The sequence below is a fragment of the Carcharhinus amblyrhynchos genome, chromosome 9 (assembly GCF_965287045.1).
Source record: "Carcharhinus amblyrhynchos chromosome 9, sCarAmb.v2.hapA, whole genome shotgun sequence".
Classification (NCBI taxonomy): domain Eukaryota; kingdom Metazoa; phylum Chordata; class Chondrichthyes; order Carcharhiniformes; family Carcharhinidae; genus Carcharhinus; species Carcharhinus amblyrhynchos.
The window spans coordinates 98,844,014-98,857,697 of record NC_137332.1 but is presented as its reverse complement, the minus strand read 5'-3'; the positions used below and the strand labels follow the sequence as shown (position 1 = coordinate 98,857,697).

Sequence of the window (13,684 nt, the reverse complement as noted above, 5' to 3'; positions counted from 1 at the left end):
TCTCAGCACTTTTCTCCCTCCTATAGGGTACTCATTACAAGCTCAAATCTTTGACTAAGCCTTCGGTCTCCTGGTATTTCTCATGTGTCACGGGGTCAAATTTCTAAAAGGCCTCGAGATGATTTGTTACATGGCTACAGAAATGCGAGCTTCATTGGCCGTGTTCCCAGATGTGGGACACATTCACAAAATACACTGGCAAAATCTAGCTTTCAGTGACTGGTGTAAAGAATCAAGAGTAACACTTCTCCCCCTCGTCCTCCCACCAAGAGTCCACGGATCTGCACCTCACAGGGCTGAAGTACCCAAAATTGGAAAATCCCAAGGGATTAGCTGGGAAAGTGTGAAGTGATGTGAGTCTGGGGGAGAATGGGAAGGTGCTGAGTGCTTGTGGAAAGGGCTGATGGAGTGGGTGGTGGTTGGTGAACCTCCAGCTGTATCAGATCACTGTAATAACAAACTGGTACTGATGGGTGCCTCAAGGCTATCAGTTGACGAGGGTTATAAATACTCGCGACATAACTCAACACTTGACCCCTGCAGTGAGTGAGAGTCGGAACGTCTGCCTGGAAGCTGCAGTCTGGATTCAAGGAACGTCCAGGCAAACGTTAAAACCTTTTTCTCTCCAAGCACCAGGTGGGCGCTTGGGTAAGTGGGTGGCAGTGGAGTAGGGTGTGAACGATAGCGGCAGAGTCTCGCCTTCACCCCGCCAACCCCACCGCTGGCACAATGCCCCAGCCAGACCCTGCCCTGTCACCCAAGAATGGGGAGGCCTTGGAACAGCAGAGCAAGGAAGGGAGGAGGAAGACTTACTGCGAGGAGCATGGCGAGGCGCTGAAGATGTACTGCACGGTGGACAGGACCCTCGCCTGCCTGCTGTGCATCGATACCGAAACACACAGGGACCACAACTTCAACCTCATCACCGAGGCAGTTCAAATCTACAAGGTAGGCACTGGTTGCGATCGACTGTAGATGTTATACCACACACAAGACGGCCACTTAGCCCATTACATGCTTGCCAACCGACAAGTGGTCTTCTAGCCCAAGCCCACTTACCAGCTCTGAGTCTGTACAGAACGTAGAGTGTACAGCACAGGAACAGGCATTTCAGCCCACTAACATTACGCCAAATTAAACTGATCCCTTCTGCCTGTACTTGGTCCATATCTCTCTATTCCTTGCATATTCACGTGCTTATCTAAAAGCCCCTTAAACGCCCCATTTGTATCTGCCTGCACCACCACCCCTGGCAGCTTATTCCAGATACCTCCCACTCTCTGTGTAAAAAACATGACCCTCACATCTCCTTTCTCCCTCTCATGTTAAGTGCATGCCCCATAGTGTTAGACATTTCAACTCTGGGGAAAAGATTCTGACTGTCAACCCAATCTACACCTCTCATAATTTTATAGACTTCTTTCAGATCTCCCCTCAGCCTCCATCACTTCAGAGAAGGCAAGCTTAGTTTGTCCAGCCTCTCCTTATAGCTCATACACCCTGATCCAGGCAGCATCCTGGTAAACTTCTTTTGCATCTTCTCCAAAGCTCCACATTCTTCCCTTAATATGGCGACCAGAATTTAAAGCAATATTCTAAAGTATGGCCTAACAAAAATGTTAGAAAGCTGTAACATGACATCCTGAATGCTGTACTCAAGGCACTGACTAATAAAGGCAAACATGCCATCTGCCTTCTTTACCACACTCTCTATTTTTGTAGCCACTTTCAGGGAGCTATGGACTTGAAACCAAATATCCCTCTGTACATCAATGCTGTTCAGGGTCCAGCCATTAACTGTTTACTTAGCCTGTACATTTGATCCCCCAAAATACAGCACCTCACACTTGCCCGGATTAAACACCATCTGCCATTTCTCTATCTATATCTGCAGCTGATCTATATCCTGTTGTATGCTTTGACAACCTTCAACACTGTCCACACAACTCCACCTATCTTTGTGTCATCTAAAAACATACTAATCCATCCAAGACAATAATGTACATATACTATATATATATATATAGGCACTCCCTCGATACACAACCCCAGTGACCATTCCCTCGGTACACATTCCCAGCAGCAAGCCCAGCCTCCATTCCCTCGGTGCACAAGCCCAGCGACCATTCCCCAGAAACACAGTCCCAGTGACCATTCCCTCAATATACAGTCCCAGTGACCATTCCCTCGATACACAGTCCCAGTGACCATTCCCTCAATACACAGTCCCAGTAACCATTCCCTTAATACACAGTCCCAGTGACCATTCCCTCGATACACAGTCCCAGTGACCATTCCCTCGATACACAGTCCCAGTGACCATTCCCTCAATACACAGTCCCAGTGACCATTCCCTCGATACACAGTCCCAGCGACCATTCTCTCGATACACAGTCCCAGTGACCATTCCCTCGATACACAGTCCCAGTGACCATTCTCTCGATACACAGTCCCAGTGACCATTCCCTCGATGCACAGTCCCAGTGACCATTCCCTCAATACACAGTCCCAGTGACCATTCCCTCGATACACAGTCCCAGTGACCATTCCCTCAATACACAAGCCTGGTGACCATTCTCTCAATACAACAACCCAGCAGGCACTCCCTCGATACACGATTTGGATTGGTTGAATTTTACTGTCCCGACATTAATGACCAATTAGGTCAAACAGGAGTTTTGCTCCAGCTCTGCCCAGTAACCCGCTCTATCGCGTGCCCTCATGCGTGGGGTGGTTCCAGTTTGGGGACTTCGGTGTGAAGTGGAAAATAGTCAAACATATTGCCATCAGTTCCCCCTCAATTCTGAAGTGCTAGGTACCGGAAGATGGCATTGCGGAACTGTTCACGTGACACAGGCAGGGCTCAAAAGAGGCAGAACTGTAATTTAATTTAACAATCCTAACTTTTAAATATATCGGCCGTTCCTTCACTGTGGCTGGCTCTGCCTCTTGGAATTCACTCCCTAACAATGCTGTGGATGTACCGGCACCACATGGATTGCAAAGGAATTGAGATGGCAGCTCATCGCCACCTTCTCAAGGGCAATTAAGGACAGGTAATGGGCAATTAATGCCAGTGATGCCCACACCTCAGTAGTTGTTAAAAAAATCTTTACTTGTGTTCACAGAATGAACTGGGATTCTCTCTAAACGCACTCAAGGACAGGAAGGCAGTGTTCACTGGGATTATGAAGAAACAAGAACACAAGATTGCAGCTCTCAAGGTGTGTTTCCAATACCGTTTCCCCCCCAGCTAGATTCAGAAGAGCTGAAAAGTCGTCAAAATAAAGGATGTTTGTGTTGGGCAATGAAAATAACTATCAAACACTCCCAGGACAGGTACAGCATGAGGTTAGTTACATATTAAAGCTGTTTCTACACTGTTCCTGTTGAACACGCCCAGGACAGGTACAGCACAGGGTCAGGTACAGAGTAAAGCCCCCTCTACACTGTCCCCATCAAACACTCCCAGGACAGGTACAGCACGGGGTTAGATACAGAGTAAAGCTCCCTCTACACTGTCCCCATCAAACACTCCCAGTATGGGTGTGGTTCTGAAGAGGAAAGAAGTGCTTTGAACCTCGTGTCTTGAGCTTGTCATCTTGATCCTGCAGAGTGACCAGTACTTCTTACTCTCCACCATCCTGGCTCACAAGGGAGTAACCTGTTCCAGCAGACTGACCGATTTGCCCAGTACCCTGCCATCTTGACCAAGATTGACAACTGAACCCCAAAGAGGAAGAGGTTTGCATGCCATGCTCACATTGACACTAAGATAACTGTATATTTTATTTTAAATAGTTTAGACAGGAAGGGATCTCCATCTCAGTGATGTGTTCACAATTTGTACCTGTGTCCAAGGTGTGAAAGGTCAGGTTCTGACCTTTGTGGCCAAGCAGTCCCAGAGGTAAAATCCAAGCGGCTGACCCACGACACTGTGTGCTCCCAGAGGTGAAAGGTCAGAGCATGACAAATGACACTACCCACTCCCAGAGGTAAAACGTCAGTGTCTGACCCATAACACTGCCTCGGTCCAGAGGTAAAAGGTCAGTGTCTGACCCATGACAACATCCTGATACAGAGGTGAAAGATCAGTGTCTGGTTCTGAATGTCATCCAGTCCCAGAGGTAAAAGGTCGGTGTCTTGTCCATGACGCCACCCAATCCCAAAGGTGAAAGATTGGTGTCTGGTCCATGATGCCACTCAGCCTCAGAGGTGAAAGGTCAGTGTCTCATCCATGACACCACTCAGTCCCAGAGGTGAAAGGTCAGTGTCTGGTCCATGAGGCCACCCAGTCCCAGAGGTGAAAGATCGGTGTCTGGTCCATGACGCCACCCAGTCCCAGAGGTGAAAGGTCGGTGTCTGGTCCATGAGGCCACTCAGTCTCAGAGGTGAAAGGTCAGTGTCTGGTCCATGGCACCACTCAGTCCATGTTTTTATTCCTACAGGATATGATTGAGGATCTGACGAGCCATGTTGCGGAGCAGTTTACAAGGATGCACCGGATCCTGGATGAGAGGGAGCGAGTCATGAGGATGGAGCTGGCCGAGTACACGAGCGGCTTGCTGCTACCCTTGGAAGAAAACCTGCGCGGTATCCAGCGGGCCCTGATCTCCATACAGAAGGACATCATCTACTGCCAGGCTGCTGTCAATCAGCGCGACAGCCTGCAGTTCCTACAGGTAGCACAGACTCGGGGCGGGGGCACTAACACTGGACATGCACACTCCTGGAGCTTTCACTGCAGGAACTCTCATCAGTCACCACCCCAGCCCCACTCAATCTGTCTTAGGGGAGGGGGAGAGGTGTGCTGAGTGGGATTACTCCTCAGTATCTTAAAGAAATTGGGGCCGCACAGCTGACACAGTGGCTCGTGCTGCTGCCTCACAGCACCAGGGACCTGGGTTCGATTCCCAGCTTGGGTCACTGTCGGTGTGGAGTTTGCACATTCTCCCCATGTCTGCGTGGGTTTCCTCCGAGTGCTCCGGTTTCCCCCCACACTCCAAAAGATTGGCCATGATAAGTGAACCGCAGTGTCAGTGGGATTAGCAGGGTAATATGTGGGGTTACAGGGCTGGGATTATAGTCAGTGCAGATTCGGTGGGCCAAATGGCCTCCTTCTGCACTGTAGGGATTCTATGATAAACAAAAATGGTCAATACACACAGTTTTTTGACACTCCTTTGATGATTTTCTCACATGGTTTCCTGCAGCAGCGTCTTGGGGCTGAATTCTTAGTCTCTGCTCGTGGGCTGCCTTGTTCCGAGGCTTTATTTCAGGAGTCGAAGAGAAAATTCCAGTTGGCCTCAAGGCCCCGAAAGGCATCAGAGATCACAGCCTTCCCTCTCCGCAAAGGCGCCAAGGAATGTTTAACAATATCTTCAACTGAAAACATCGCCAAATTGAGAGAGAGAGAGAGACTTGTGTGAGATAGATAAGGGGGGGGGGGGGGGGGGGGGAGGTTTCCATCTTGGGAAGCTCGCACTCTCCCTTACCGAGAGGCCGTCACCTGCTTTTAGAGGGCTGAATGGCCTCCTAACCACCCTGTGGGCAACCCACCTCTACCACCCTCTCAGGCAGCGCATTCCAGACTGCCACCACCCTCTGGGTAAAACAGATTTCTTCACGTCCCCCCTCAATCTCCTACCCTTCACCTTGAACCTATGTCCCCTTTGTGACTGACCCTTCAACTAAGTGTAACAGCTGCTCCCTTTCCATTGTGTCCAAGTCCCTCATAATCCTGTCCAGCTCAATCAGGTCATCCCCTCAGTCTTCTTTGTTCCAACGAGAACAACACAAGCATACGTAACCTCTCTTAATAACTTAAATGTTCCATCCCAAGCAGCATCCTAGTGAATCTCCTCTGCACTCCCTGCAGTTCAATCACTTCCTTCCTATAATGTGACGACCAGAACTGCACACACTACTCTAACTATAGCCTCACCAAAGTTCTATACAACTCCAACATGATTTCCCTGCTTTTGTAATCTATAGATCTTAGAATCCTACAGCACAGGAGGGCATTCGGCCCATCGAGTCTGCACCAACTACAGTCTCACCCATAACCCCAAGCATTTACCCTAGCTACTCCCCTGACACTAAGGGGCAATTTAGTACTGCCAATCCACCTAACCCACACATCTTTGGAGTGTGGAGGAAACCCACACAGACATGGGTCGAATGTGCAAACTGTACACAGACAGTGACACAAACCGGGAATCGAACCCGGGTCCCTGGCGCTGCAAGGCAGTAGTGCTAACCACTGTGCCATTGTGCCTCCCATCTCAATGCCTTGATTGATAGATGTAAGTGTCCCATATGCCTTTTTCATCACTCCACTAATATGCCCTTCTGCCTTCAGAGGTCTGTGGACAAACACATCGAGGTCCCTTTCTCCCACAGAACTTCCAAATTCTCTACTGAGGACTTCTTCACTGAGCACTTCTTGTCAAATTACTCTTTTGTACCGTTATGCTAAAGAATTTAACCTGGTCACTTTGTTTACCTGTTTTACACACGGCCCTGCTGGATTTCCATGGTACCGACAGAGATGGAAGATCAGCCATGACATATTGAGTGGCGAATGGAGCAGGCTTGAAGGGCCAAATGGCCTACTCCTGCTCCTAGTTAGCGTGAGACAGAAAACCAAAGCAGCCTTGTATAAAATGGGTCAGCAATCCGATTGTGTTAGCTTCATAATGGAAAGCATAGGCTAAAATGAACCCTCAAGATTCTCTCTCTCTCTGCTCAGTGAAAAGCCAGGCCTATCCTCTCTGGTTAGAATAACTTCTCCTAAACACCCCAATAGTAGAAGCTATCTTATCTTTAAGCCCTGTTTTCAATCTCTTCCAATTGGCAGTCAATGTTCTTCCAAAATACCCACTTTTCCTCAAAATCTGCCGTTCCCGTCAATCTTCAGCCCAGCAGTGTTTGGGTCAAGTTTCTATACTCTTTTGCTCAGTTGATGTCCCAGTACCAATGTCCATTTGTCACTGGAATTCCAAGATTGTTTCTGCAAACCCTACCCTGCTGATTTTTCAGTAAGAATCAGGAATTAAAAATCTACGGATGGCCATGAAACCATTGTTGATTGGCCCACGAATCTGGTTCACTAGCTTTCAGAGCGCTTACTACCCCTCCCCCACCTGACGAAGGGGCAGCAAGCGCTCCGAAAGCTAATACTCTATGGTACACAGAGGGCTAAGGAGTAGGAGTGGGCCTTCAAACCTATCCACCCTTCATTAAAGTCACGGCTGATTGGAACTGAGACCCCAATCCACTTTTCCATCTGCCCCTTTGCTTATCAAAAACCTGTCTAATGCAAGTCTTGGATCATGTTGATGGGCTAACCCCATTACTTGCTAGACAAGCAAATTCCAAGGACAAATGGTCCTTTGAGAAAAAAAAACTATTCTCCTCATCCCCTTCTTAAATGGTAAACATCATATTCTCAAACCGTGCCCCCTAGTTCCGGTCTCTACTACGAATGCAAACATCCTAATGGTATCCCCGTGCCTGAAAGAGCATCAAAAGGAGATTTGATAATTACAGTCAAAGGGGAATTGGAGAAATAGTTGAAAAGAACACAATTTGCATGGCTCCTGAGCGAGAGGAAGGGAGTGAGATTCATTTGACACTTCTTTCAAAGACTTTTCAGCTATAAAGAGAAAAGCAGTAGACATAGAGGGTTTTCTGCACTGCAGTGCTTGCTGGGATATCTGACATCCATAGCTGTACATTGCTTCCCCCCGCCTCTCTGACTACACAAAGAGTGACAAAAAGCCCATCATTAGCTGCACTGTGAAACAGAAAGGCAAACACAGTGGAAAACAAACTCCCAAAAGCCGCTACAAGTTGCGAGTCAGGAGTACAATGGAACACTCTCCACTTCATAAAATCATAGGCTCCCAACTGTGCAGAAGGAGACCATTCAACCCATCAAGTTTGCACCAACTGCAATCCCACGCAGGCCTTATCCCCATAGTTCCTCATATTTACCCTGCCAATCCCCCGACATTAGGGTTAATGGCCAATCCATCTAACCCGAACATCTTTGGACAGTGGAAGAATGAGCGCCCGGAGGAAACCCAGGCAGACATGGGAAGGATGTACAAACTTGGCACAGACAAACCCGAGGCTGGGATTGAACCCGGGTCCCTGGCGCTGTGAGGTAGCAGTGCTAACCACTGTGCCGCCATGCCCGATTCTGTGCCGGAGTGGTTATTATGTTTGGAGGTATGATATTGAACACTGATAAAGATCATAAGACCAGTGATAGTAAACTAGTGGAACAGTTTATTCTATATCTAAGTCCTAGCACAGTCAACATAAGACTGCCGCAGACAAACTCAACGCAAAACGGGGCTTAAGTCCTGGGACCTGACCCGTTCTCCCAAACGGGCAATATCTTTCTAACCTAATCATGCCAAAGGGCTTTCATTTAGAAAGGCATCATGTGACGGCACAGGCTTGGTGGGCTGAAGGGCCCGTTCCTGTGTTGTAATGTTCTTTGTTCTCTTTCCCAATGCGAGCTCACTTTAAGGCTTCAGAATTGGCCCAGGGGAGGGGTTTCTGTTTTGGCTCCCGCGTGGAGGGGTGTGATGGCTACTGAGTTCAGTGCAGTGAGAACTGTGGGGTTTAAAAAAAAACTATCTTTTCCCAAGGCCTCAAAGAGCTGTCCTTAAAGCCATATCCACCAATAGAGAAACAGGAGACAGGATTTAATAGGACGTTCAGTATCAGATCTACAGCAGCCATTTTGCTGCCTCTGAGGTCACACCATGACCCCAAAACCTCACCCCACTGATTTCAGTGATGAAGAGGGGGTGGTGGGAGGTTGTGGGGGAGGGGGGGGTGGTAGTAGAGGGGGCAGAGGTGAGGAGGATGGGGAGGCAGTGGCGGTTGCAGCCTAGGCCCTTGCCAAGGCCCAGAGTTTGGGGAACCCCCTAGTAACAGTGATTCAATTTCCGTGAGTTAACTGCCGCGGCCATCTAACATTTGTTCTTCTATCTTTCTTTTGTTTTTTTAAAAAAAGGAGATCAACTGGCTGAGGGAGAGGTATGTATGCAATTCACTCGCCTGCTGTTCATCGCAATTCTTAGAATCACATTGTCGTGTATGAGGACCCGTGTTTAATTCCCGGCTTGGATCACTGTCTACGTGGAGTCTGCATGTTCTCCCCGTGTCTGCGCGGGTTTCCTCCAGGTGCTCTGATTTTCTCAAATAGTCCGAGAGACGTGCTGGTTAGATGCATTGGCGATGCTAAATTCTCCCTCAGTGTTACCCAGAGTGTGGCACTAGAGGATTTTCACAGTAACTTCATTACAGTGGTAATGTAAGCCTACTTGTGGCACTAATAAAAAAAGCTTAAATAAATAAATGGATCACTGCATGTCTTAACAACCACCTGCATGGACCCCACCACCCCTCCTCCCACTCAGATCTGTTGTCACTGGTTCCATCCTCTCACTTTCTGTACTCTTACTGTGCACAGGCCCCACGAGGAGATTCAACATCCCAAAGTGCTCTCCGCAAAGCTGTGCATGGGCCTATTCAAAGGCCCTCTCCAGTACCGGGTGTGGAAGGAGATGAGGAACAGCATCGTCCCAGGTAAAGAATTCGAATGGTGGTGGGGGGAAAAAAAATTTAAATAAAATTCTGCAGCTGCCGATAATCTGAGGCAAAGTGTGGATGGGCTGATTTGTTCCATTAGAACATAAGAACATAAGAAATAGGAGCAGGAGTAGGCCATCTAGCCCTTCGAGCCTGCCCCGCCATTCAATAAGATCATGGCTGATCTGTTGTGGCTCAGTTCCACTTTCCCACCCTCTCCCCATAACCCTTAATCCCCTCTCTTATCAAGAACCCATCAACCCGCTTCTTAAAAATATTTAGCGAGGCAGCCTCCACCACTTCAACGGGCAGAGAATTCCAGAGATTCACCACCCTTTGAGTGAAGAAGTTCCTCCTCAACTCCGTTCTAAACCGCCTCCCCTTTATCTTGAGGCTGTGCCCCCTAGTCCTACTGTCTTTTTTGAGCGGGAAGAGTCTCTCCACCTCTATCCTATCCATCCCATTCATCATCTTATACGTCTCAATGAGATCTCCCCTCATTCTTCTAAACTCTAACGAGTACAAGCCTAGTTTATTCAGCCTCTCCTCATAGCTCAATCCCCTCAACTCCGGTATCAGCCTAGTAAACCTCCTCTGCACCATTAACTCCTCACTTGTCTGTGCTGAAAGTTTCCTGTCAGATCTCCAACCAGGCACTTTCTGGGAATTAAATCTCTCGAACCGGTTACTATTTATAGGCGGAAATTAGAGTTAGGGGTGCGGCGCAGTGGTTAGCACTGCTACCTCACATTGCCAGGGACCTGGGTTCAATTCCCAGCTTGGGTCACTGTCTGTGGGAGTTTACACGTTCTCTCCATTTCGGTGTGGGTTCCCTCCGGGTGCTCTGGCTTCCTTCCACAGTCCAAAGATGTGCCGGTTAGGTGGATTGGCCATGGTGATTTACCCCTTAGTGTCAGGGGGATTAGGAGGGTAAATGCATGAGGATAGGGTGCCTGTGGGGCTGTGGTCAGTGCAGGCTTAATGGACCGAATGGCCTCCTTTGCACTGTCCGGATTCTATGTTCCATTCAAGAGTCACGTCAGGGAACACACAAGTCTTCAAATCCAGGACAGAATTAATCTCCTTGGAACACATACCATCAACAAAATAGAGGATCGAGAAACTCAAATACAAACGTTTTTAGGGCATCAGGGTTACAAATTCAGGGCAGTTGGGAGACAATGGCCTAGTGATATTATCACTAGACTATTATTCCAGAAACTTAGTTAATGTTCTGGGGCATAGGTTCGAATCCCACCACAGCCACTGGTGGAATTTGTATTAAACAAGAAGAAAATCTGGAGTAAAGAATCTACCGAAGAAACCACTGTCCATAAAACCCATCAGGTTCACTAGAATTGTAGAATCGCAGAAGGAGGCCATTCGGACCATCGAACCTGCCCTAACAACAATCCCACCCAGTAACCCCCACGCATTTACTCTGCTTCTCCCCTGAACACTAAGGGGCAATTTAGCATGACCCATCCATCTAACCCGCACATCTTTGGACTGTGGGCGGAAACCGGAGCACTCGGAGGAACCCAGGCAGACACAGAGACAATGTGCAAACTCCACATGGGCAGTCACCCGAGGCCGGAATTGAACCTGGGCCCCTGGCACTGTAAAACAGCACTGTGCTGTCATGCCACCCTCTTAGAGGGAAGGGAATATGCCAACCTTACCAGGTCTGGCCTACACGTGACTCCAGAACCACAGCAATGTCGTTGACTTTCAATTGACCTCAAACAACTAGGGATGGGCAATGAACGCTGACCAGCCAGCGATGTCCGCTGAATGAATAAAAGAAAGTATAGTTAAGGGTCAGAATAATAGAGGGGCTGAACAGCCTTCTCCTGTGCTGCTTGAGGCTCTGACTCCAGGCGATCAAGATTTTCAATTGGCTTAACAGGCTTCCTCTCTTTGTTGCAGTCCCCACAGCCCTGACCCTTGACCCAGACACTGCCAGCCCCTGGCTCACCCTGCGGGAGGACATGACCAGCGTCGGGGTCAACGAGAACTGGCAAGAGGTCGCCGATGACCCGCGGAGGTTCGACTCCTCACCCTGCGTCCTGGCCTGCCAGGGCTTCACGGCGGGCAAGCACTACTGGGAGGTGGAGGTGCAGGACAAGACGGAGTGGGTGGTGGGGGTGGCACAGGAGTCGGCCCAGCGGAAGGGGGACATCACCCTGTCGCCGCAGGACGGCTACTGGGCCGTGTGGCTGAGGAATGGCAGCAACTACCGTGCTCTGACCTCACCCCCCACCCGGCTGGACCCAACCTCCCAACCTGGCAAAATGGGCATTTACCTGGACTACGAGGGGGGTCAGGTGTCCTTCTATGATGCCGACCGGATGTCCCACCTCTACACCTTCACCGCCAACTTCACCGAGAAACTTTACCCGTTCTTCAGCCCAGGGCTGCGGGACGGGCGGAGGAATTCGGCCCCAGTCACCATCTGCCAGCCCAAACTCTAGGCCAAGGGGCGACCTGGGCGCGTGATCCATCTTGAAAGGTCGCTGAGGGGTCGACTAATGGGAAGGAAAAAGGACTTGACCGCGCAACCACACCTTCAGAACATCCCAAAGTGCCAACGCCACGTTACCACTGTTGCCATGTAAGGGAAGAAGGTGGCCAATTTTTGCACAGGAAGATCCCACAACATGGCACCAGCATCCATTTGCATTTGAGCATCATTGTTTCGAGAATTATGTCTATGCAGAGCCTTTTATGATGCTTTCCCCAACCAGTCCTTTCCTGAAGTGAAATCATGGTCGTGAGGGAGGAAACTCCACTTTCAGATTGTGCAGAGTAAGATCCCACAGCAGCAGCATGAGCATCTGCTTTTGTTCCATTGACATCAGTGAAAGCATCGCATTGATGCAGAGCCTTTCCGTGACACCTGGAAGCACTTCCCCAACTAATGATGTCCTTCTTTGAAAATGCAGTCACTGTCATGAGGTGCAACAGATCAATGCGTGCACAGCAAGATCCCAAAATCAGCAACAGAGCAACAATAAGATAACCTAGGAGGGTGGCTTTGTGTTGATGCTGGTTGAGGGATAAGCACTGACTAGGTCACCCGGGAGAACACATCTGCTCTTCCAAATGGCACCCATGGGTGCCTGAGAGTGGAACCCAAGACTGTCGATGCACTTATGACTGTGAGCACAGAATGGATTTTCTATAACTTGAACCCAGAACCTTCTGCCTCTGGGGTGGGAGTGTCACCCTCATGGCAACAGCTGACATTCTGCTTGACCACCCAGTTTTATAGTTACAGTGATAGACTCAGAATCCCTACAGTACAGAAGGAAGCCATTCAGCCCATTGAACCAGCATTGACTCTCCCTGACATATACCTTACCCAGGCCCTTTCCCATACACCCTATCCCGTAACCCCACACATTTCCCATGGCTACACCCCTTAACCTGTGCATCTAGGGACACTAAGGGTCAATTTAGCATGGCCAATCCCCCTAACCTGAACATCTTTGGAGTGCGGGAGGAAACCGGAGCACCCGGAGGAAACCCTCACAGGCACGGGAGGACACGTAAGTAACTCGGCTAGCATTGCTGCCTCACAGCGCCAAGGATCTGGGTTCGATTCCTGGCTTGGGTCACTGTCTGTGTGGAGTTTGCACATTCTCCCCATGTCTGTGCGGGTTTCCTCCGGGTGCTCCAATTTCCTCCCACAATAAGAAAGACATGTTGGTTAGATGGATTGGCCATGCTAAATTCTCCCTCAGGGTGCCAGAATGTGGCAACTAGAGATTTTTCACAGTAACTTCATTGCACTGTTAATGTAAGCTGACTTGTGACAACAATAAATTTTTGAAATATTTAAACAGGGTTTCTGAAAGGATTATCAGCGTCACATTTAAGGTTATTGTAGTTTGAACAATGTTTGCCGGGCAATTGTCACTCAAATCCGTTTTATAAAATGTATCTGCAAAGTTTTGTACTCTGCCTTTCAGTGCTGTTGTTTGTGGTGATCTGATAATTAAACAGGGACATTGTAGAGTCATTGTGTGTCTGCCTGTCATCTTGTATGAAGTTAAGGGAAAGAAAGATT

At 48.9% G+C, this 13,684-nt stretch overlaps 1 protein-coding gene across 1 annotated transcript; it reads left to right on the top strand.

Moving 5' to 3' along the window:
* The first annotated feature begins 559 nt into the window (after positions 1 to 559).
* LOC145348481 (zinc-binding protein A33-like) lies at positions 560 to 13,131 on the top strand. Its single transcript, XM_080196669.1, has 6 exons — positions 560 to 948; positions 3,129 to 3,224; positions 4,449 to 4,682; positions 9,035 to 9,057; positions 9,494 to 9,609; positions 11,542 to 13,131. The coding sequence occupies exons 1-6, from the start codon at positions 730 to 732 to the stop codon at positions 12,084 to 12,086; spliced, it is 1,233 nt and encodes a 410-aa protein (XP_080052795.1). The 5' UTR covers positions 560 to 729; the 3' UTR covers positions 12,087 to 13,131.
* The last annotated feature ends 553 nt before the right edge of the window (positions 13,132 to 13,684 follow it).